A 24,349-nucleotide genomic window follows, 5' to 3' on the forward strand; every position below is an offset into this window, starting at 1 on the left:
TTTTTCTTTTGTGGCCTCTACCTTTTCCTTTACCTCTTCCATCTCCACTAGCTCCACCATTCCCACCACCTGCTCCGCCACCACTTCCCCCACCTTGACCACCATTTCCACCTCCACCTCCACCTCCTCCACCACCACCTCCTCCTCCATTTTGATTGTTATTGCTTTTGACTAAAACTTCATCAGATGAAGCAGTCAGCTTGGGGATAACAGCAGCAGTGGCATTATTAAACCCAGCATTAATGCCACCATCTATTGCATCAGAATCTTCGAGCCCATCAACCAAACACATGCTCAAAAAAACAGCAAGACCTAAACAAACTCCAAACACGCTGCCCTTAATCTCCATCTTCTGCCTCATGAACTTGAGATCAATGCAAAAACCCAAGTCATCCCCAACCCTCTTTATACTCTTTGAATAGAATATATTGTACTTCCAATTGGCAATGCAGCTCCCACTATAACTAACTTCCAATAAGTAGCAAACCCTAACCTAACCCCTCCCAAAGGCTGCAAAAGAGATAGTACATACATAGAGTAGTAGTGAGATATCATATTTGATGACTTGTTGCGCAATTTGCAATTTGTCCCCACTTTTTATTATTTGCGTGACCTCTGCACGCTTTTCCTTTTTTATAAAAGCCAAAGTCTCTTATTTCCATCACTCTGGTTAACTCTATATAAGATACCCATCTTTGTTTTGTTTGTATCCCAAGCCCCCCACCACTTTCGTTGTATATTAGCATACTGAAAAGCTTCCAGTTGGTCCTCTGTAAGCAACTTGTTTATCTGTCAGGCACGTTCGAATCCCTGTCCTTCAGATTAATTAATACAAATTTAATTTTTTATTATTGAAATGGGTGATAACATGCTAAACTTACATACACTACACGGTAACACACGGATGTTAGGACCCGAACACTAATGGATCCTTTGCAATACAAATTCGATTAGTGTATACTTTATCGTGCTAATTAAACTTGCTTGATTCATTAAGAGGGTAACAAGTCAAAATAAACAGAATTTAGGTTTTCTTCTTTGAGCAAAAGCAATGTGGACTTTAAAGGACTAAGTTGTTTCAGCTGTGCTTCCTTCCACATAAACTAAATAATTCACAAGTGGGTGGACGAGAGTTTGAGGTTCCTTTGGCTTCACGATGGAATGAGAATACAAGTGGTGGCCACGTGAAAAAATTGGAAGGACAAGGAGAGAAGAGGGGAGGGTGGTGGTGCTGTCTAGTATATATATGTTTATAATGGCTCCAGGTCTGTGGTGGAGATGTTGATTAGTGCAATCCACATAAGGTCCCCCAATAGTTGTGGGTGCATGCCATTATTTCTCCATGTGATGAAGTTGCCATTTCTTTAAGCTATGCCTTCTTTTTCTTTTGGTCTCGAACTTTTTGTCTATGCATTCGGACTAGTCACAAGAAGAAAGTTGAGAGTTGGGTTTGGTCCATGGATGTGGCAGATTACAAAACGATCCAAGTTTGATGGTGGACTGAATTTGAATTCGAACAATTATTGTTCGGTAGAAAGTTTCAGGGCCTGGTCCAATGTTCTGGTGGCCCAAAGCTATTTAAGTAGTTTTGTGTTCAGCATGAGACAGCCCAATACCCCTCATGGTAAAACTAGTAACATTTTTTCACTTAAAAAACAAAAGCATTTGGTAGGTTATTTTCAAATAAAGTTTTGAAGATGTGAGTTTAATATAATCCTTAAGAAAAGTTAGAATGGAGTATCAATAGTGCAGTTTCCCTATATACGTTTCAAACTTCAGACCTAGGAGATGAGAGACTTAGAATTCTGCCCTAAATCCGAGACTTAAGTCCTAACTAGACATCAAGCTTCAAACATTACCATTCGAACCTCAAATTATAGGCCTAAAACTGCACATCAACCTTGGGTTTGATTCCTAACCCTAAGTATCGAAACCTTAATCTCGAGTTCGAGCTTGATTTCTGGCCTCTGAACTTTGGATGCTGAAAAACAAAAACAAAAGTAAAGGAAGTGTTACATTTGTCCTCACATCACTTCTCAAAGAGATAAAGACTCCAAAATTGAACAATTCTCACCAGTTCAATTGGTGATGTTAGATTTTGTCCTCACTTTCCACCCCCTTCCCTAGTTTTCTTCCCAAACTAGCGATGTTTACATATGACATGTATGCTTTCTTTTTTTTTTGGACAAAGAAGCTTTCATTAAAAAACAGAATAGGCATACAAAAGGATACCATCCTGAACAGCTAAAAGAAACTCAGGGAAAAAAACTAAACTCACAGTCTAGTAACCAGTTTTCCCCCACTAAGACAATGCTTATGTTCTCGTTTGTTTCACTTTTGTTTAGCCATTTACGGAACCCATCATCTTATTACTTGACCTATCAGATTGTCATAAAGTGTTAATCTGGTTTCACATCTAGAGGAAAGAAAACTCACCCAAGTAAACAATCTGACCAAATCAAAAGCATTCTAGTTTTATATTAAGATTTTGTTGCAAACTTCCACATCAACTCCTCAATTTTCTTTCTGAAACTAATAAAAGAAGTGAACATCATCCTCCCCTTTGTGTTTTTTTATTGCGATAAATCTCAGTTAGTGGAACTTGGGTGATCCTGCTGAGACCGTTTCAAATTTCCATTGGAGACGCAAAACCAATTAAGAACAAAAGAAAAAAACCCACAGAAGGGTTCTTGACCTCTCTGTTTCAACAATCACCATCACTTAATCTGTTGATTAATTAATTAAACATGTTTTGTTCGGTAATCAGATGGATTTAGCATAGAAATTTCCATATAGGTATTGTTGCAGGACCGCGGGGGTCAGGTCCACTCCAAGCTTTGTGTTCTGGAATTAATCTGAATTGTGCAAACACCTAACTCTGCAAAATGCCAAACCACCCAACAAACAAACAATTCATGGTCGTCAAAACACCGCACTTACTCTCATATGAACACGTCAAACACGAGATCATGGACTTCATATGTCAAAAAAAACGACCATTTATTTGCAGATAATAATTAACACAAAAAACAAAAAAACGCGTCCACAACATGTCATGCATACATAAATAAGCAACAACAGCAGCAGCAGAGTTACTGCATGCCTTTAATGGCCGAAACTTTTGGCCTAAATTTTCTTCACCTTGACAAAATTCAAGCACAAATAGGAAAAAGTCCCCTGACAAGAAAAATGATTTGAAATTATAAGTTGAGGTGTACGTTTTAGGGCGTGTATTTTATCACTACTCATTCCTGCTTTCCTCCTTATTTACAATGATATCCGCACGATAATAACGTGAGACATCTGGATAAGAGAATAACTATATATATGTGGACTCTAATGAAATTAAATTGTGGGTGTTTCCCACAAAGTTTTGTAATTGTGTGCTCCAGGAAATTGAAGATTTGAGGTTTGTTTTTCAGGAAGTGAAAGAGAAAATCCAAAAAACAATGTTATCTGAAATGTGATATGTTCCCACCACTAGTATATACCACTCACTCATCAACAATTGTATGATTAAAAAGGCAAAAAATTAAAATAATAAAAAAAATTCAAACATGAGATGAAACAGCTTTTGGCAGCAGCACAAGCAAATGGATCCATCATGGTGATGAGAGCATTATGTAACAAGAGAAGTAAAAAGATTGACATGAAATGGAGGAAGATTGATGGTGAGGTCACAATGACTAAACATGAAGTAAGAAATTGTCCGGCTATATAACCATATGAACCATGTCACAAGGGAGCTTCTAGATTTTTTTTTTAATTTAAAATTTTCTTTTTTTGAATACAGCCACAATTAAGAGACAGTCCATTGTTTTGTGTTGGTTTTTCACACTTTCAATTGCCGGGGTGAAATCTTTTCATGGACGATGTCGTTTTCGTCAGATTCCAATAAGATCAAAACAGGTGTTGCCCATCTTGATCATTGACAAAGATGAAACTGCGAGTGTGTGTTGATTAAGACAGGAAAGATGTGAATGGCTTACCTAATTATTGCTCATCTGTGGTGGGATTGCAGGAAGGAAGACACATCAAGCAGTTTGCGTTGTGATAAACCAAGCTGCTTCCATCTCCCTCAAACTGGGAGTCTCATTTAATTCGATGAGATGATTTTGGTAATTCGTTGGCTCAAAATAAGCAAACACAGCAGCAAAAGTCCTTGTATTGATTTTATTTGAAAAACTGGAAAACTTTGGAAGCTTCATGAACCTACCCTCCTCTCCCCCCACATGAACTGCCTCTGCTTTATTAGATTCCTGACAGCTACGTACTTGCAATTGGTATAATTTTTTATGTTTTTTCATACAACAATTGTATTTCGAACTTCAAACTTACTGATTGCTTTTTGTTTGTTTTTTTTGTTTTTGTTTTTGTTTTTGTTTACGAAATAAAGTTGTATGTCAGTTAAGATGGAAGTGTGGAGTGAAGCTTTCAAACTTACTGGTTTTGGTTTTGGTTTTTTGTGGGGTTAATGTCATTTTACTTATAATCCAAGTAAGCTTTATTAAGATATGTGAACTAGCTAACTAGAAACATATTTAAAATTATTGAACTCAATTCCATTAAGTAATGGATAATCATATATCTTTACATTAATGGTCATGTGCTACTCATATGAGTGAGACAATCGTTGTGTATAACGGGTGCATGCATGGTTACTAGTCATAATCTACAATGACATCACGTTTGCTAGGTCTCAGGAAGGTGAAAATGAAATGTCTCTCTCTGTTTCTATCAAGTTCTACGAATTTCCAGAAGAGTTTGCACTGGGTTTTGTTTTCGAAGTTCAAATCGTGTGAAAAATGTTCTGTCTGATCAGAATGCCAAGAGAAAGGAAGGAAAATACGTACAAAACAAAAGAAAGTTACAGAAAAATTGCAAAAGTAAACAGTCTATAGTCTGTCTTGACACATAATTAATTCACTGTTTTCGTCCAAAAAAACAAAAAATAATTAATTCAATGAAACAAAAAATAATTCAATGAAATAAAAAAGGTGACGACCCTCAATGATGTGCACTGTGAGCCAAAACTAAGACATATCTTTTGTCAAAAAAGACTGTTCCCTTTGATGATCAATCTTCTGGCTATCCTCTCTCTCTCTCCTACTACAATTCAAACTTCCCGGCCAAACTAGCTACCACCCCGTCTTGATTCAGTGACGTTTCGGAGACTGTGTAGGCTTTTGATGTACAAGTTATTCAAATTGACGAAAACTGAACATACGATAAAAAATGATAACAAATTAAATTTACAAAATTAAACCACGATGGCTACCGATTACCGTAAACTACAAGGATCATTTGTGGTTTTTGGTCAATACAAGTTATACAATATACATGTATGCATCTTTGACAAACCCAGCATATCTTAAATATTAATCATATACTTTTTGTTCGTCTTAAATTTTAGGTAAACCAAAAGAATTTTTGTGTCTCTCTTCGAGCAATCAGATTTCATCATTAATTTGGGCGGTTGTTAAGTACAACTTATCTTTCACAACTCATAATTAGAGGCAAATTAACATGACAAGAGCTTTCACACTAAATCAGAAATATGTGTGCGTATGTAACCCGTTATGCATGACAATCCCTTTTGGAAATGTCCCATGGTAGTTAATATTCTTTTCAATTTTTAAGGGGCTATAATTGCCAAAGAGTTAAAAATTGTATTGGATTTTCTATGATATGATTTGTTTTGTTGCTGTAATTGATAACGTACATTAAAATTTAATTTCGTGACACGTTATGATGATATGTGTCGTATTTCGTATATGACAAGATTAAGAATGCGGATTTTTACAAGTGGCAGTTGAAGATGTTGACCGATACTTTGCTTAATTATGTGAGGCAGTCGTTTTTACTTTTTAGTTTCCAATATCCGGGGTCGGATTTAGAACTTGATGTATGTCTGATTTAGAAAGGTAAACATTGGTCGCTAGGCCGGAAATACACATCAGTTTTTTGGCCTGAAGTGGTGGTCCACTAGCACATCTAAACTTATCATTTTTGGGGGATTTAAGTCATAATGATTTAGACACCTCAAAATGGGCCATGATTTATCAACTAATGAGGCATGGCTTTGGGTGCTCTGAGGTTTTCCACAGCGCGATTCACACTGCTAATGGATGAATGAAATGAATATTATTTGATGAAAATGAACGAGTGGGAAAATATCAAATCAAATCCCACAGGGCACAGGGCACAGGCCACAGGCATTGAATTAATTATTAAAATAATGATGATGTTATCATGATGCTAAAACACGCAATCTAGCTACTTATCTCCTAATTCTGTAATCTTATCTTAGTTTTGAAGTATATTAACTAAACACAACACCATTTAACACATTGCATTTCCATAAAATATTTGGAAGAGAAAAAAGAGGTTGAAATGGTGAGATGAAACAGTCAATTGCTCGAATGTCTAAACCTCGACAGCTACCTGAAATGTATAAGGTCCTGCATCAAATCTTTCACCTTTCACATGGACAGACTGACCAATTGTTATGTGAAGCCTCAAACATACACTTTGCTATACACTAATGAATCATCATTCACGTTGAATAAAGAATTAGGTGGCCAGCTAGCTGTGCTAGCTTTAACCCTAAAGACAAATAGAAACTCCCAAAACAAGCTCGGTTTGTTTTCTAAGCACCATCAATTTGAATTAAAATTCAAGGAACAAAAATTCAATAAATTATTTAGTGAAATATGTACCTATCCGGGTCACTATTTTTTGGCTTAAAAATGTTAAATGATAAGATACGGTTAAGATGGATGGTTTTTTAAGTACCGTTTATAACAAAATTTCTGCCAACAAAATCTAGCACATTAGAAAGGGACTTAGTACTACTAAAAAAAAGAAGATGAATGAGGCATGCCATCATGAAGTGTTTTTCCTGATTAATTTTGTGAATTAAACAAAGTATACTGGACCCGAATGTTAAATGTGACTAGTTCGAGGAAAGTCCACAATTGCAGCATATGTTTTTTTTGTCTTGCAGCCATGGTGGAACTTTTCGGAACATTCATTTAACATTTGTTGAAATTCGTGCACACCATTTATTATTGAGCTTGCTTGTTCTTTTATTAGTGATACATATTTGCGAAAGTTGAGTTCATTTCTTGCAAGTTACAATATAGTTACTCAATTGCGGGAAATTGAGATAACCAATTTAAATTCTGCTAACTAACTTCTTGCAATTAACTTAATTATACATCTCTCACTCTCTAAAAGTCTTGACTTCAAGTCCTATCATTTGTATAATGCGTGTAATTTTAATATATTATCGCCACTTTCAATAAAAAATATTCTTAAAACAATGTTATTTCACCTTCTTATTCTTTAAATAAAAAAGAAAAATGATACTTTTCAATCATATACGGAAGCTTCATAATATTTTTTTTTCTCTGTTAATTTCATTAATTCTAGAAGTATTCAATTGCTTTACTTCAGACAAAGTCAAATTAAAGCAATTTTCACAAAAATAAAGTAAAAGCTACCTACTCTCTTTTTTTTTTGTTAATTTTATATTTTATTTTATATCGAATCGAAGTCGACTGCAAAGAGGCGAAGAATGCCTTTATACCGCTTTGACTAATTGATCTAAACTCATGTACATATTGCAGATAAATATCCCTCATCACCGTTTATAAAGAAGGAATGTTAGTACGTATCTATACGTCAAAGCAGTTTGGAAATCCATATCTCCCAGTCTTTTCCCAGAGTCTTCTAGTTTTACGCTTACTCATTCAGAGACAATAGTCCAACTTCCATCCATACCACAAAACATAAAATAATATTAAAACAAAAATAAAAGACAATTTATTCAATTCATTTAAATTCTAAATCGCGTGACTAAATTCAACAGCAGCACACAAACTTTGTATATAAAAGGCCCCATAATATCTCATCCAACTTAGCAACATTTTGAGTTGCACACAACACCAAACTACTCTACGCACCCAAAAAAAACACAAACCACATGGATTCTCTTCTCCAAGCCTTGCAACCCCTACAACCCATGACACTCTTCTTCATCATCCCATTCCTCTTCCTCTCCGGCCTAGTCTTCCTATACCGGTCCCGAAGACGCTCCCCCTACCCACCGGGCCCCACAGGCCTCCCCATCATCGGCAACATGCTGATGATGGACCAACTAACCCACCGAGGCCTTGCCAAACTGGCCAAGCAATATGGCGGCATCTTCCACCTCCGCATGGGGTTCCTCCACATGGTCGGCATTTCAAACCCTGACGTGGCTCGCCAGGTCCTCCAAGTCCAGGACAACATCTTCTCCAACCGCCCCGCCACCATCGCCATCAGCTACCTCACCTACGACCGGGCCGACATGGCTTTCGCCCACTACGGTCCCTTTTGGCGCCAGATGCGTAAGCTCTGCGTGATGAAGCTCTTCAGCCGGAAGCGCGCAGAGTCCTGGGACGCCGTGAGGGACGAGGTGGACACGGCTGTCCGTACCGTCGCTGTTCAGGCCGGTTCGGCTGTGAATATAGGGGAGCTGGTTTTTTCGTTGACGAAGAATATTATTTATCGGGCGGCCTTCGGGACGAGCTCGGAGGAAGGGCAGGATGAGTTTATTGGGATATTGCAGGAATTTTCGAAGTTGTTCGGGGCTTTTAATATTGCGGATTTTATTCCTTGCCTTGGTTGGGTTGACCCTCAGGGGCTCAACAACAGGCTGGCTAGGGCTCGTCAGTCGTTGGATAGATTTATCGACAGCATCATAGACGACCACATACAGAAGAAGAAGAAGAAGAAGAGTGAGGGATCGAATGGCGGTGAAACTGATATGGTCGATGAATTGTTGGCTTTTTACAGTGATGAAGCCAAAGTAAATGAGTCTGACGACAATTTGCAAAACGCCATCAACCTTACTAGAGATAACATCAAGGCCATCATCATGGTAAATTATTGCGCTTTCTATACCATATAAAACCACAATTAATTCGGAAAAATCTGAAAATGCTTACGTATTATGTTGTTAGACTGTAAGTTTCTATCGGATAATATTATTTTGAATTGATTACGAATCAAATTCACATTCCAACAACGTAACATATCAGTCATTTAGTAAACTAAATAAATGAACTAATTAATTGACATGTGTTGCATGCAGGATGTTATGTTTGGCGGGACAGAGACGGTGGCATCGGCGATAGAGTGGGCCATGGCAGAGCTAATGAGGAACCCAGAGGAGCTAAAGAGGGTCCAACAAGAACTTGCTGACGTGGTGGGTCTTGATCGCCGACCAGAAGAGGGAGACTTTGAGAAGTTGACTTACCTAAAATGTGCACTTAAAGAGACACTGCGGCTCCACCCTCCGATTCCACTGCTCCTCCACGAGACGGCGGAGGACGCGGAGGTGGCCGGCTACCACATCCCTAAAAAGTCACGCGTTATGATCAACTCGTGGGCCATCGGGCGTGACAAGGACTCGTGGGAGGACGCCGAGTCCTTCAAGCCCTCTAGGTTTTTGAAAGAAGGTGTGCCGGACTTTAAGGGGAGCAACTTCGAGTTCCTTCCGTTCGGGTCCGGTCGGAGGTCGTGCCCGGGCATGCAGCTCGGGTTGTACTCGCTGGAGTTGGCGGTGGGGCATTTGCTCCACTGTTTTACGTGGGAGTTGCCTGATGGAATGAAACCCAGTGAGCTCGACATGAACGACGTGTTTGGACTCACCGCTCCCAGAGCGAGTCGACTCATTGCCGTACCGAGTAAAAGGGTGGTTTGTCCACTCTGAATCTGATGATCTCATGACGAGGATGAGAAAAACAGAGTTTGCATGTGTTAATTGGTGTCCCAAAATTTCAAGTATACATAACAATGAAACGGCGACGCACAGGTAAATTGCAGGGTTTTTTTTTTTTTTTTCTTCCTTTTTTTTATATTTAAAATATTTGGGAAGAACCCAGAAAACAAATAATTGAAAAGAGACTTTGGAAAAACGAAATGAGGGAATTTGTATTCTCTTTCTTTGTGTATAAACACTCTCTTTGATTTGTTTCATATGTATGGAAATTTGTCTTGGATTTTCTCTCTTTTTCCTCTTTTTTTTTTCCCTTACTATTGTATTCAAATAATGGATCAATTTGAAAAATATATATATTTGTCACAGTGGAAAAAAAATAATATTATTATTGCAAACACTTGGTATATAATTTTGTGTAATTTGCAATTCTTTCTCGTGACTTTAGGGAAGATATGTGGCTGGATGTGTGAATATTTATATTAAGTTTGTATATGCTTGCGACTGAAGGTGTTCATACTGTCATCAGCAACTCCAAGAATTGACACTTTTGACTATTTCACTTGCTATATAGTGCTAAATGTGAATCTCAATATAAGGCTCTATGGTGCATGAATGAGTTAGAGCAAAGTATTTTGGTGGGTCCATTGACGAAGTTTCTCAATAAATCAATCATGTGATGAAAGAGATAGACACAATTATACAATACGGAGTATCAGGGTAGCCGCCCTGCCCGTGGTGCAATATGCATCAAACATGTGCATGCAAAAGAGTGTTGTAATGCGCTTGGTGTAATATACTAGGTACTCACGAAAATTATACTAGTACTGAGCACTGGAGTGGTGCAATATGCATCAAACATTTGCGTGCAAAAAAGTGTTGTAATGGGCCTGGTGGCAACAAAACATGTTTGTACTTGGTACAATTGATACAGAGAAGGAGAGAGGGATATATAAAATATATTGAGTTTAGGTAGGCAGTGAGGACAAGTGAGGAGGACGTGAGGCCTTTCTTGTGTTTTCTTTGGGTAGAATAATGAGACTGGGCATGAGGTTGAGAGGTGAGGTGAGGTGGAGGGAGGTTCCATCTGAGATTTCCCATCTTCAACAAACGTGGGATATGGACAATAGAGGACATAAGGGCCACCAATATGTAATCCAATCAGATTCAGTAGGATATTTGTATATTATATATCCATCCTTGTCCCTTTTTGTAAAGTTGGTGGCCTGGTGCTTGAATAAGACCCCACTGTGCTTAGAAGTTTAGCTTGCGTTTGGGAAATGGAGTGGGGTTGAATACTATCCTATCCAATCCAGTTCAAACACACCAACCTATTTCCATCCCACTCCATTTTATTTTTAAGGCCTCTGTATTGCATTTGTGTATATGCCGCACTCAAATTAGACTGATGAGTTTTGAGATCAAACTTTGGAACACCCCAGGATGTAGATGTGTACAGAGAAGACCTAGAGATAGATTGATGAATGCGTTTTTATTTGTTAGATTGGAGGAAACCGAACTCTTAACTACTCGTCATAACCTATTACTCCAATTTCATTCCTTACCCCATTTGAGTTAACTCCCAAAGATTTTCAGTCACAAAATAAGGGTTACAACTTGAACTGTTCATCTAGTGTTGAATAATTAGGAGTTATAATGAGAGGATGCTTAATAGTCACTGATTAATTGCACAGCTATTAGTGGAAGGTTTTTTTGGTTTTTTGTTTTAAAAAGAAACAAAATTATTAATAGATGCTATCAGACCCAGCCAAACCCAGCCCAACAAACTTATTGACGTTGGACTTGCATCATATTGGCACATGAGAGAGAGAGAGAGAGAGAGAGAGAGAGAGAGAGAGAGAGAGAGAGAGAGAGAGAGAGAGAGAGAGGACTTAATTGAATTCTAACAAGATGAATATTTGGATTGCGTAATTGAATTCTTCCTCGGGCTAGGCCCCACTTACAATGTCCTAATCTTTCACATCTTTATCATATTTCTTAAAAATACAACAGCTTGTCACCCAAAAAAATGAAAAGAAAAATACAACACCTTGAAAAGAATGAACCTTTTTCCCAGTTTCCCCTATTGGGTTTTGTCATCGTTAACTATAAAAAAACGTTTACAACAAGATACGAAGCACAGCAAGACCAACAGCAGAAATGGAAACAAGAGTACCTATGCAGTATTTTATGACATCATATTTTGCTGCTTCCACCTGTGCCCTTAGAGCATGAATTTCCTGGTAATAATATACAAGTAATAGTTAGTATAAGAAATTGTCCACTCCTAGTTCAATCGGAACAGTATACACTCCAATTCTCACCCGATCAAGTTTGTTAGTAAGGTTATTAGTTTCTGCATTCTGATTTGATAGCTCTTCCCGTATCCTCCTACACTCGATAACCATAAGAATGAACAAGGAGGGTGAAAATCGTGACTGAAACAGAGGTTCCTGAGATGCTCAGAGGATAAAAAGTTTTAATGTATTCATTTACCCCCTTTCAAGATTCAAGTCCAACCGCTGCCCTGCAGTAACTTTGTCGATTTCATACCTGCATCACAATGAAAATATTTGCATCGTGAAGATCATTACGAAAAAGCAAACACATACTGACAAGGAAACAGACAGAAAACAACAGTAAAGTAACTCCGTAAATCAGACCTCAATTCGCTACGCATCTTCTCTATATCATTCCGAAGTTTTTCAGTCTCATGTTGCAACAAAGAAAAATGGTGTCCCTGCATCACATATTTTTCAATGAAATTACCAAAAGAAGCTAGCCCAGGAACTAATAAATCCTTATTTTTCATTGCAAGGATTCTTTAGATAACATAAGAGTTCAGCCTCTTTAGAGTCTTCAAGGAATTTTTAAACAAATTAGCCAACAAATCAAGGTCACTTGGAAAAGATAACTCAATAACTATCCTTCCTGTGATCAATTATATCCATATTGGTAAATATGGCAAGAAAGTTAAAGAGAGATAAAGACATGGCTGTCAACCTTTCCAATATATTGAAAAAATTTCAATTACATATAAAATTGGTTCCAAATGGGTTCCTTAATTTCATTCCATCTCCCATATGCTGCCTATGAAATGAGAATTATGGTCTTCATAGAATAGTTTAGTAAATTCATGCCCAGAAAATCAAATATAGAAGATTAGGAGACTGAAATGCCAACCAAAGTAACCAAATGTATGACTGAAATCCTAAATGTTTGGCTTATAGTTGCTGGTAAGATCCACAGTCAGAAGCACGCCACACCATGCAACAGCCACCCAGAAAATGGAGGCATCATACTTTAGGTCCATGAGCACTACTAAACATTTTAATGTCCAAATATTATGATCAGCCACGATGGGGGCACAATCATTTATCATAATGCTCTCACACACATACAAAAACGGCAGGGACTAGGGGCATATTTCACGAAGATCACTATTTAGTCTAACTCAAAATTAGATAGGAGAAGCACTAAAATCATGTCTATTGGTGTTAACGGGAGATTAGAGACAACAGTTTCAGTTGAAAATCTAATCTGGATTGGCACACCATCAATGATTTAGTGGTTATTTATGCACGACAAACACAACTGAAAGTTGTGACCAATTACAAAGGGTATTCCAGAAATGTCACTCAGTTACAATGTTTGCATGCAAGACAATAATAACAATAATAAGATTTGGGATGGGAACTAGAAGAATGTAATCCACAATTCCTGGCTGCTCATAATCAACAGAAGTTTAACAAGCGACATAAGTTCTTGGTTTACCAAAAGAACCAAACAAAGAGATTACCAGAAAGAAAATTCAACAACAATCAAATAGAAAACCACCAGCCCGACGTAGTGATTAACATAAGGAACTAGTAAGTACCTGTGCGCTTTGAATTTCGGATTTGAATTTGGACAAATTGGATTCTTGGATCATCTCGGTCTGATATTATGCACACAAAAAACCCAATCGGATAATTAAATTGTCTCGTCATGAACTGATGAACGCCAATATACAGAGAGGTAATCAAGCATAGAAAAGTAACAGTAAAAATGAGAATCACTTACTTTCTGCATCTCTCCTTTGGAAACAAATGAATTAGACACATTTTCCAAGCTATCGTTCAAAACTTCAGTAATGGCAGCTGTTATCGCCTCGGCATGCTTTGAGGGCACGCCTTGGCCCTCTAACCTCCTAACCTAGACGAAATGCAGCATATAATTAGGCTCAATTACAGCCTACTCCGATGTCACTGTAATTTCTTTTGCCATTTGAGATTTTCACAAACTTGTCATTTTCAGAAATTCAAATAACATCGTATAGATAAGTGAATTTGGAAAATTGAATGTAAGAGAGCGATGTGATTGCTCACCAAGGCTAATGTGTCGACGAGAAACAATCGCTTTCCATTAGATTTTACGAGCTGAGAAATCAGTCTGCAATCCAAATGCCTGTACTCCAAAGACGGAGACACCGCAACTTTCGAAGCAGCAGGACCTCCGAAACCGGACAATCCGAACCCCGAATTGGTTCCTAATTGCCCGACCCGTTTACAAGCCGCAGCAGCGGCCATTCGAATTCGATTTCGGCAGAACCTGATTTCCGAATGCTAATTGAAAATCTCAAGCCCCAAAAATATCAATCGATTCTGAATCGGCGTCTGAAACCTTCCTTTGATTGGTCAAACAAATCGCGCGAAGAACAATGAGAGAATCTTCACACAGGGAAGAGATATGCGAACCGTTTGGTTACTGAGAAAATGCAAGGAAACGCGAGAATGCAATAATGAAACGAAAACTGAATCCGATCCAGTACCTGTATCGGAAAAGCTACGAAACGGGGCTAAGAGCGTTAGGAGAAGAAGAGAAAGAAGGCTTTATTGTTAGCTGAGAAATCCAAAAGGAGAGGACGAACCTGGATAATAGGCTTGTTTGTCCTTGTGTCCTTCTCGGGATTCGCGAAGAGAAGAAAGAGAAGAGGATCAACAAAGAAAGAGTTTGGGTTTGATTTCGCGGTTGCTTGCTTGCTTGCTGCTATTTTATTAGCTTTTGCCCCAAACAGCGCGCACCACCTTTTTCTATTTTTAGTTTTTGCGAACTACTAATAATTGAACACAAACTGCTAATTATCTTAAGCACGTTTCTTAATTAAGTAGTTGTATTATCGTCTCTACGATAAATCCGACCTTTTTAGCTGGAGGCAGGCAGGTCCATTGGTCATGGACTCACGGGGGTGCTGCTAATTAAACTTTGGCTTTTCTAATGAACCAGCTCACAAGACCAATACATTATCTTCAGCTACTCTTACTGGTTTAGTCAGAGAAACCCCCATTACCTAAAAATAAAAGAGCAAAGAAAAAAATATGGATTGGAATTCGAATATGTCAAGAGAAAAATGAATATCAAGATGTGCGTGAGCAGGTACATTAATGTCGCTCACACGTGCGTATGCACGACTCACGGATATTAATGTCGCCCATGCGTATGCGTACATGAACATTTGCACAGGTACATTCGCTCACAGACAGATGCATGTGTAGAGAAGAGACATAAACTCCATTCCTTCCTTGCAACAACACCTCAGCTACATTCAATTCCCTTACATGATAGTTATGCGACCCGTTCTCTGAGAAAGGTTATACAAAGGTTGCATATGAGAATCATAACGTTAAAAGTAGCATATATCACGGTTGTACGCTAGTGTTACGGCAATCGTACGGTAAGATTAGCAAATAGCTCAATTTGGATTTCATTGTATCATACATAACAGAACCTCTTGTTCAGACCCCAAAAAAATAAAAAAACAGAACCTCATGTCACCTTCCTCCACAACTAAATAAACAGTTAGAGAACAAATAATAATCACCACCTACGACTAACAGTTGCACTAACATTATATTGCTCAAAATGTGGAGTGAGGTGTTATAAACAAGCACAGAAACCAGGTCGACTTGAAGCCAAATCCCGCTTCTTGAGTATATTTATTCGTTCGTCCAATATCTTCCACAAGCCATCTTACTTTGATCTCCCTCTGTATGGGAACAAAAAATCTGAGAGACTTCCTTTTATGTAGTTACCTACTTTATACACGTTCTTAGTCACCCCTGAAGCAACAAGATCTGCATTTCTTGAAAACCTAAACATTCATTAACAAACACCAGATAAGATAACCCTTACGAAATAAGGCTTAAAGTTTCGTAAAACCAGGATTTCATATTCTTCACTTGAATAGTCTAATCATATGCTTACTTGTTCAAGAAAACAGTTCCGGCAGATTGAGTAGGTGGTTGGTGCCTCTGAGTCTGAGGGACTTCACGAGCATCTAGAAGGTAAAGAAAAGGGATAAATAGCTGACAACAGATGATAATGTAACATTTAATGAAAAAATAATACTTATTTTTGGTACACAACTTTTTCTAAATCATTTATAGAAACCAAATACTATATAGTTAATATATTCTTAACCAAAGTGACCATCTCTGGAATCTATATCAGTAACTAGCAGAATTAAGCTAAGTTCAATGGAATTATACTCACACGACCTCACTATCTACATGTCATTTTTGCAGGAAGACCTTGACTATATTGAAGGCAAACTATTGTAAGAAACACCTGGAAAGAGAAAGACAAGTAAAAAAAAAAGAGACTGGTAAACAAATTTTTTTTCCTTACCCTCTTTGTGATGAACATGGGTAGAAAGAGGAGCGGCAGCTGGTGACGTTTTATGGATTCTTTTGCCAACCAAAAGCTGCAGCAACTCATTTAGTCAGATTGCTTGCTAAACAAAAACTAATGCACGCAAAAGGAGCTGTTTAATTAGAAATTTCATGTGCCCATAAAGTCAACTTGCTACACAGATCATATTACTTCCAGCTATCTAAGAACAATCCCGCTCCAATTTGCACCAAAAACTCAAAAGTCACGACCTCCGTGAATAGCTCATAGCTGATTATCATTATCATACAACATATTGAGATCTCGTATAACATGATCTCATTATGTAAACTGTAAAGCAAGGTAAAGTAATAACTAATCCAATTAACATCAAAATTAAATTAAAAGACAAAGAAAAACAATTGCAAATCTCCATGCATTTAAGCAACCAATTAAAGTCAATAATCAAGCACATGAACCCCCACATCTCATATAAGCACATAACAAAATGTTTCATTGTGTGTGAATTTTTGAGCGAAAGAGAGAGAGAGGGTGAGAGATTACCTCCAAGCCAACACAAACGGGCAATTCTGATGTGTTCTTTTGAGAAGGGTCTTCTTTAATTCGATCCAAATACATAGAGTAACCAGCACAAGCATAACGAAAATCAGCAAGATGTCGATCCTCTTTAGAAGCCTCCATCTCAGTTGCTGCAACTACTGAGTCAGGCACTGGTCACCAAATCTACATATTAGTAGGTAGGCCAATACGACTTTCGTATAAAAAGAAAAGTTTCAACTGGCAAAAAGGAGAGCACAAAGCAAACAATATAATCCAGAAAAAATAAATGTGGTTCTAAAATCAAATTTTCAAAACTAGCAAAGAAAGATAAATCCTTCATAGGAAAAGCAAAAATATATGCTGTCTGCAGCTCAAGATGATGACTTTTTCCTGACCTAAACTTTCATGAATGAATCTCAAATCTAACGTGAAAAGCTAAAACCTGGTTTACAAAATTTAAATTTAAAAAAAAGAAGAAAGAATTCAGACACCGAAACCCTAAAAGTTAGAATTCTCTAAGAGAACCGAAAGTTCCGCAATCGATCAGATGTCTCATGAATTAATTAAAAAAATAGGTCGGTTGGTGATGGAACTAATGTTTAATTGTTTGTTTTTCTCGAGAACCAAACGGAAAATAACAAGGAAGGAAAAAGAGAAGGGAAGTTTTACAGGGAAAGAGAGACCTTGAGGGAGGGTGCGAGGAACGCCGAGGCATATAGGATTGTAAGCTTTGGATTTGAGAGCGGTTGAATAATAAAGTGTTCCTTTGCATGATCTCCCTTTGTTCGAGACTTTTTCTGGGCCTTTCTCTTTCTCTGTACTCTTATTCGTAGCCATGGCGTCGGCGTCGGCGTCGTCCTCACTGTGACTCTGACTCTCTTCTCATCCTGTCGCGCGGGTTTGGCTCTCTCGTTTTTTTGTACCCCCATTTTGCGTATAGCCGGGCGGCTATACGTTTTTGACACGTGGCCTATAATCGATAGTCTTCTTTAAAAATAATGAATCGTACAGCCGCACGGCTATACTTGGTGTTGTAATTTTTTTAGACAGGCATGTGTTGACACGTGGCCCCTAATGGCTGGGGTTCTCTTTTTATATATTAAAAATTAGTATCGCCGAGCGGCTATACACAGTTTTTTTTTTAATTTAACAGTATAGCCGCCCGGATACTATTTCACACAGGCTCTGTTTTTTCTTTAGTAAATAGTATAGCCGTGCGGCTATACTAGATTTTTTCTCTAATTTTTATTTTTAAAATAGTTTAGCTCGGCGGAGTTACTTTTTTTTTTAATTTTTTTATAAATTATCTTTTATAAATAGTATAGACGAACAGCTATAGTCTTTTACATATGTATATATATATATAAATGTACGTATGAATTTTTTAACAATACATTTGTGTTCTATACATGTCTCACGTTTTTAAAAAAAGCAAACATACAATAGTTGTATTGTACATGTATGTAAGTATTTCTAATGTTTTATACACATTTTTTACAAAATTTTCAGTAAGACACACAAAATTCACGTATTATAGAAATAATTCTTACATATTATTGAATAAGAATAACATATGCTATACAAATTATATTAAAATATCATATAGTGGAAGATTAATATCTACTTTGGATATGTTGTAAATTAATATCTATAAGGTACAAACTAATGTATAGCCGAGCGGCTATATCCTTTAAATATAATGTATTTAAATAGTACAGCCGTACTTCAATTTTTTTTTATAAAAAAAGAGGGTGGCGTCATACGTGGTTTTACTCGCACGGAATAATAAAATAAAGTGTAACAAGTAGGTTTTTAACGAATTTACCGGACTTTTTTTTTTCACTTAACAATTCTTTTTTACCGTTTCTTACCTAAAATAGTTTAGTATATTGATTTGTTCAAAAAATCTATCCCAATGTTTTTTTTTTATAATTTGTATCAAGAAAACAATTATCTTCTCATTTTCAGTAAGGCATTGCATGAATCATCTTACAATCCATAGTTTTACTAACATCTGATATGGTGAAATTTTATTTTAACTGTGAGTTATATGTATTTGGTTTTTAAATGAAGATATTTAGAAACTTTTTTTTTATTTTTAATACAAGCAATAGTTTAAAGTTAACTACTCATTAATCTAATATATGGGAGATGAATTCGAACTTGGGTGCAAAGAGTCGGGCTCACTGCCCTGTCTAACTGCCCAACCCTGTCTGCCCAGAAACTTTTTGTTTTAAATGAGGTTAAATGAAGATATCCAGCCTTCTCAAATAGTATACAGGCAAAGGGCACAACACAAGGACATTACCAGAAGAGCAAGATATCTCATAATATGTACACATTTTATTCAGGCATTTGAGACGCATTTTTGTTCTCTTACAGTAAGATGTGGAAGAGAGACATGGATGGAGTGACCAAGTACGGAAACAAGAAGCTGGATCCACCTGGAGTTCTTCTTCCCCAACGCAAACCAGGAAAAGGAAGAGTGGTGGTAGTAAAGTTACAGTTTCATTGTATGCAAATAGTGCTCCGGAAAACAGGATAATACGCCTCCAGTTCAAGCAGATCCAGGATCTGCTGTGCGCCCCAAAGATAGGAAGAGTGGGCATCAATCACATCTGTTACATCAACCTGCAAATACCAAAGAAAGCATACTGATGTTGTTAAGGGTTTCAATCGATATCCCCCTTCGAACTCTAAGTTATGTACTGCTTTTCAGCAACTATCTGAAGCAGTAAGCTCTATTCAGGGAACACAGAATTCTAGTTGAAGTAATGTGCCTCCCAAGAGCAACTGAGATGGCAGAGAGAGACGGAGAGAGATGAAGAGAAAACTTACATTCTCAATCCCTTCAACTTTTATTGGTTGAATCCCGGCTAATCCTCGAGAAAGTAGACTGTTCAAAAGTGATCATTAGTTACTATTATGGAAATCAACAAATAACAATTTATCAGCATAGTAGAGCTGCAATAAACTGACCCCCACCCCATCCCATTTCCTTCTATCAAATCCTTGAAATGGGCACGTAATTGTATTCATAAACAAGTGTATAGCCATCAAGTTGTAAGCTAGTTCAAGGTTGAGATGCGTTCTCTGGTGGGCTTGGGCACTAAGGGGAGAGCGAGAGAGAGCTGCCTAACATGTTTCCTACAGTAAATCAACCACTAATTCCTAAAATTTGCAGGTATGACCAAAGGCTGTACCAAAACAATCTCCCATTCTGCATACCTGGCACGGAAAGCAATCCCAAGCATCCAATCATTTGTGGAATAGGCATTGACAAATCTTCCAGCCACCATCTGCAAATATCAGGAGGCAGTAAACACTTGCACCAAAGTTATAATAAAACTCTGCAAACTTCGGAGGTGGAGAAAAAGGAAAAAAAAAACCCAATTTTGCAATCACCTTTCTAGCAGCTTCCCATTTCTCATCTGCGATCGAGATGGGTGCTCCAAGAAGAACAACTCTTTCTACAAGTTCAGCTGCCAATATAAAGAAATAATTATTAATCCAGGATAGAGGAGATAGATGAGCAATTATTATCACTTACCATTCTTTTCAGTTTCTGCCAAACACTGCAGACACTTGAAAATTACTCGTGCTCCAAGTGAGAAACCCACCAGTGTTACAGGCCTGAAATCCACGAAATTCCGAGCGAACAAAAATTATTCGGATTGGTTTTTCAGGAATTTCTGAAGTAATGAGATAACAATAATTTCAAGTTATGATGTTGACCTGTTCCCATGAATTCCTTTTAATAACACCTCAGCAAGCAGCCTTCCTGCTTTGTCTGACCTGGAATAAAAAAAAGGTTCAACAAGTCTAGATAGAAACTCACAACAAACATTGCTACTCTAGAGTAACTCCAGCATTCCTGACCAAGGCTTCTGGAAATCACAAATAAGAATGAACTTAAAAGAAAGATTTTCCCACTCTTCTTGATAAGGGAGAAAAAGGACCTGTCCACAGCAATTGCCCATTTGCTATCTATAAAATCAGCAGCTGCAAGTAATGTTGCAGGCCAAGCCAGTGCAGTAACAAGAGTGCCTAACACAGTCATCATTGCACCTTGCTTCATCAACCCCATTGCAATTCCTACATCAACCAGAGGTAATCTCAATATCATGTGCAATTTATATCGTCATATTACCAGTAAATAACAATAATTCAAACCAATTACTTGAAGTAAGCCAATCCTGAATTGCAGTGCTGACTGCAATTAGATTCTTCGACTCCCAGACCAGCGCATACCTATAGATTTGTTAAGGTCATAATAGATAATTCATCTGTAAGTTCCATTTATGGATTTCAAAGGCCTGGATCAGTTCAGTTTAATTTTCAGGTTCTTCAAACATGTTGAAGAGTAGTAAAAATATCTGTACCTTTCCAAATTGTCATCCTGTCCCTCCCAAGGCCTTACAAAATCTTCCTTATCAAAAACAAATCCTGAAACCAAGATCTCAACTGCTAGCCTCTGAGAAATAAGGTGAGAAAAATTACCACTAATTATAGTTATGTGTGTGTAAAGAGAGAGAGAGTAAAAACAAAATGATAGCCCACCTTACTATAGTAAAAGTGCTCCCTATGGTAGAATAATAAGAAGAAAAAAAAATTAAAATAGAATTTGGAGCTACAAAAAACTCACGCCCTGGTTATGATTTTCTCCTATAGCGCTGAACTCAAATTCATCGACACTTCCAGTTCTTCTAGCCATTTTGCTCCCTGTGAGTCCAGCTCCAGCAGCTTGATTGAATGGAGAGTGAGCAGTAGACCATAAATTAGTTCGCACAAATACAATAGAATATGAAATATGAAACTGTTTGTAGAAACAAAAGATATATCCCACAGAAACAATAAAGAGCAAATCAGATGATTCAACAGCAAAAAAAACCTATTCACCTCCAAATGATGCAGCAACAACAACAGAACCAGCAACAGTTCCGGCAGCACTTGCAGCTGCAGCAAACCCACTTGCTCCAATTATTGGGATGAGAGTGCCCAATGTTGGAGCTAGAGCACCAAGTCCTGCAGCAATTGCTGGGGCTGCTAATCCTGTAGAAAAGTAAAACTACACAAATTGCAAGACCAAAACCGTTGAAGCTGAAAAATTTGTAGAAGGATTTTAAATTCTTCTACAATAAGCAAAGATTTTTTTAGGGTCTCATACCACCAGTTATTGTCAGCAACGTTCCTCCGGTTATTGCAGCTGCGCCAATGATACCACCACGCTTCCATTTAGCCCATTTGTTTTTTGGTGACTGGGTTTCTTCTTTTTCTTCTTCCTTTTTCACTGATGCCATTGCAGAGCAAGCAACCATTGTCTCAATGGCTTCCTACAAAGCGAAGTTTAGGATAAAAAGCATAAAACGTGACCATAATGAAGAAGGGAATGTAGTTGCTGTCCATTTGTATCGAAATACGATACTATCCCGATCTTGGTCATTAAAAACGAAAATGAGGAGGTATCTTTTCTTACTGATCATATCATAAGACACCTAACTAACCTAAGAACATTTCAACCTAAGCACATGTAGAATAAATAAGGAGGGAAATCAGAGGACGAACATAGATACCATTTTCATCCACTTGACATCAAGCCAAGTTGCAAGCAATCGCAGAGCTAAACGATGCCGAGCATCATAACCCTTTCTTCGACGGGTACATTTCTTGTTGTCTTCCCGTTTATCAGCCAGACAAGCTGAAAGAAGCTCGTAGAGAACCGTAACTTTCCTCTGATAACTGAGCATCGTCAACTCTCCAAAAGTTTTCTCACGAATCTCACTGCTAGCCGCAAGTGCGTCTTTGGCACTAACCAGATTACCACCAGTGTCTTGCTGATTTTCCAAAAGTGCACCCACTCCTTCACTGTTTTGTGTCACATCAGCTGTGGAGCATTTCTGCATCAGATTTTCCAACTGCACATCCTCTTCTTCAATTTTTTGTTTCACCTCAGCTGTGGACCTTTTCTCCTGCGGACTTTCCAAATGCTCATCCGCTGCTTCAATGTTTTTTTTCACCTCAGCTGTGGAGAATTTCTCACGGCATTCATTTTCATATTCACGATGCTTTTCCTTCTTAGATTGGGAAGACTCTGAAGTCTTTTCCATGCTAAGTGCCATAGCATCAACAGTTCTGGACAAAGCAAGTTCTTGATCTGCACTTTGTGAACCATCCTTATCACCATCATCACCTTCTTCAGCAAGCAACCTCAAGAACTATGATAAAGTCAAAAAACATAGCAAAGATAATTTTAAAAAAAAAACAACATATAAAATTAACCCAAAATAAAATGGTGATCAAAATATTGGAACAAACAGACGTACTGCTCCAACATGATGGCTAGCAGGAGAAGTAGCAGCGCTTTCCTGAAGTCCGGACCAGGCTGCAGAATCAATCTCCAGAAACCTATTCACAACATGAGCAATATTGAAAATGCCTTAGGGTAGCGAAAGTCCAACAATTCAAATCCCTTATTATATAAATTCACTGCACCGCTCCACTAATATTCAGGGTTGAAAGATCAGATAAAATAAATATATAAAAAATGAAATTGAGGAGTGAAATGGACCTGAAAACGGGTGGGAGGAGACCCGAGTTTTCATGGACCCAAAGCTCCGGGCCGTCGGAGACGGAGTCGGCGCTGCTGACACTACTGGTCCGCTCCTCGGTTGATTCTTCTTCTCCAGAGGACAATCGCAGGGGATGGGTCTGGTGGATCTGAGCCTGGTGAAGAGCGAACGCAAACAGAGCTCCGGCGGCGTACCTCTGCGTCGGCGTCAAGAACGACGTCGTTGCCATGAGTCTCAGAGAACTGAATTCATGGGAGTTCGGTGATTTTTGTGTTAATTGTAGTAATTATTTTGCGGTCAAACTAATAGTGACCAAAATTCAATCGCGCGAGAATTAGCAATGTTGTTGTTGATTCAACCTGAAGCCCTCGACGCTCTCCTCCTCCTGGCTCCTCCGCACCAGAGACAGCCAGCCCAGACGTCGTTTTTATTTGCTTGCCCACGCGGCAACGTGAAGAGTTGTTTTCGATACATTTGCAGCTTGCTACACGTCTCATTTCAAATTGCTAATTTCTCATTAAAAAAATATTAAATCAAAATACTATTTTCTATCCTTAAATTAGACAGCATTTATTCATAATTGGACTAATATTGAGACTTTTTGTTTTATCATTGGGACGTCTTCCAACATTACATTAAAAAGAAAAATACTCCTACAGGAATAGCTAATTAGTTATTTGGGAGTGCTTTTGACAGGTCTAAAAGCATTTTTGGACAACCAAAAACATTTGTGATAGTATTTGATAGAATAACTTTTATAAGTACTTAGGGCTCGTTTGGTAGTCGGACTGTACTGATTAATTTC

The 24,349-nt window shown here is 37.9% G+C and overlaps 5 protein-coding genes across 8 annotated transcripts in view; 1 reads left to right on the plus strand and 4 right to left on the minus strand.

Moving 5' to 3' along the window:
- LOC109950411 (glycine-rich protein 2-like) overlaps nucleotides 1-349 on the minus strand; it is a 2,050-nt gene extending 1,701 nt beyond the window's left edge. Inside the window, exon 1 of the mRNA XM_020569016.1 lies at nucleotides 34-349. Within this exon, the coding sequence (XP_020424605.1) occupies nucleotides 34-349 (316 nt within the window). The remainder of the gene's footprint in view (nucleotides 1-33) is intronic.
- Nucleotides 7,790-10,146, plus strand: LOC18771703 (cytochrome P450 84A1). Its single transcript, XM_007203581.2, has 2 exons — nucleotides 7,790-8,926; nucleotides 9,140-10,146. The coding sequence occupies exons 1-2, from the start codon at nucleotides 7,988-7,990 to the stop codon at nucleotides 9,758-9,760; spliced, it is 1,560 nt and encodes a 519-aa protein (XP_007203643.1). The 5' UTR covers nucleotides 7,790-7,987; the 3' UTR covers nucleotides 9,761-10,146.
- Nucleotides 11,663-14,877, minus strand: LOC18770675 (protein FMP32, mitochondrial). Of its 4 annotated transcripts, XM_020568503.1 has the most exons (9): nucleotides 14,676-14,877; nucleotides 14,577-14,590; nucleotides 14,134-14,475; nucleotides 13,829-13,960; nucleotides 13,644-13,703; nucleotides 12,430-12,506; nucleotides 12,263-12,319; nucleotides 12,091-12,157; nucleotides 11,663-12,006 (listed from the first exon to the last, which is right to left on the minus strand). In XM_020568503.1, exons 3-9 carry the CDS (start codon nucleotides 14,332-14,334, stop codon nucleotides 11,887-11,889), a joined length of 714 nt encoding a protein of 237 aa, XP_020424092.1. In that variant the 5' UTR covers nucleotides 14,335-14,475; nucleotides 14,577-14,590; nucleotides 14,676-14,877; the 3' UTR covers nucleotides 11,663-11,886. The 4 variants fall into 4 exon arrangements, with proteins under 4 accessions (XP_020424092.1, XP_020424091.1, XP_020424090.1 ...); XM_020568502.1 differs by lacking the exon at nucleotides 14,577-14,590 and having other exon boundaries at nucleotides 14,134-14,576; XM_020568501.1 differs by having other exon boundaries at nucleotides 14,134-14,590.
- Nucleotides 15,464-17,883, minus strand: LOC18769567. The gene is made up of 5 exons (XM_007202549.2): nucleotides 17,659-17,883; nucleotides 16,979-17,145; nucleotides 16,433-16,508; nucleotides 16,010-16,082; nucleotides 15,464-15,896 (listed from the first exon to the last, which is right to left on the minus strand). The coding sequence occupies exons 1-5, from the start codon at nucleotides 17,810-17,812 to the stop codon at nucleotides 15,776-15,778; spliced, it is 591 nt and encodes a 196-aa protein (XP_007202611.1). The 5' UTR covers nucleotides 17,813-17,883; the 3' UTR covers nucleotides 15,464-15,775.
- LOC18769659 (transmembrane and coiled-coil domain-containing protein 4) lies at nucleotides 19,186-24,110 on the minus strand. Its single transcript, XM_007204567.2, has 15 exons — nucleotides 23,544-24,110; nucleotides 23,299-23,380; nucleotides 22,549-23,190; nucleotides 22,143-22,308; nucleotides 21,875-22,027; nucleotides 21,621-21,718; nucleotides 21,358-21,449; nucleotides 21,156-21,226; nucleotides 20,935-21,070; nucleotides 20,711-20,770; nucleotides 20,526-20,608; nucleotides 20,381-20,457; nucleotides 20,204-20,274; nucleotides 19,814-19,871; nucleotides 19,186-19,606 (listed from the first exon to the last, which is right to left on the minus strand). The coding sequence occupies exons 1-15, from the start codon at nucleotides 23,771-23,773 to the stop codon at nucleotides 19,484-19,486; spliced, it is 2,142 nt and encodes a 713-aa protein (XP_007204629.1). The 5' UTR covers nucleotides 23,774-24,110; the 3' UTR covers nucleotides 19,186-19,483.

This window comes from Prunus persica, chromosome G7 (genome assembly GCF_000346465.2).
Source record: "Prunus persica cultivar Lovell chromosome G7, Prunus_persica_NCBIv2, whole genome shotgun sequence".
NCBI lineage: Eukaryota > Viridiplantae > Streptophyta > Magnoliopsida > Rosales > Rosaceae > Prunus > Prunus persica.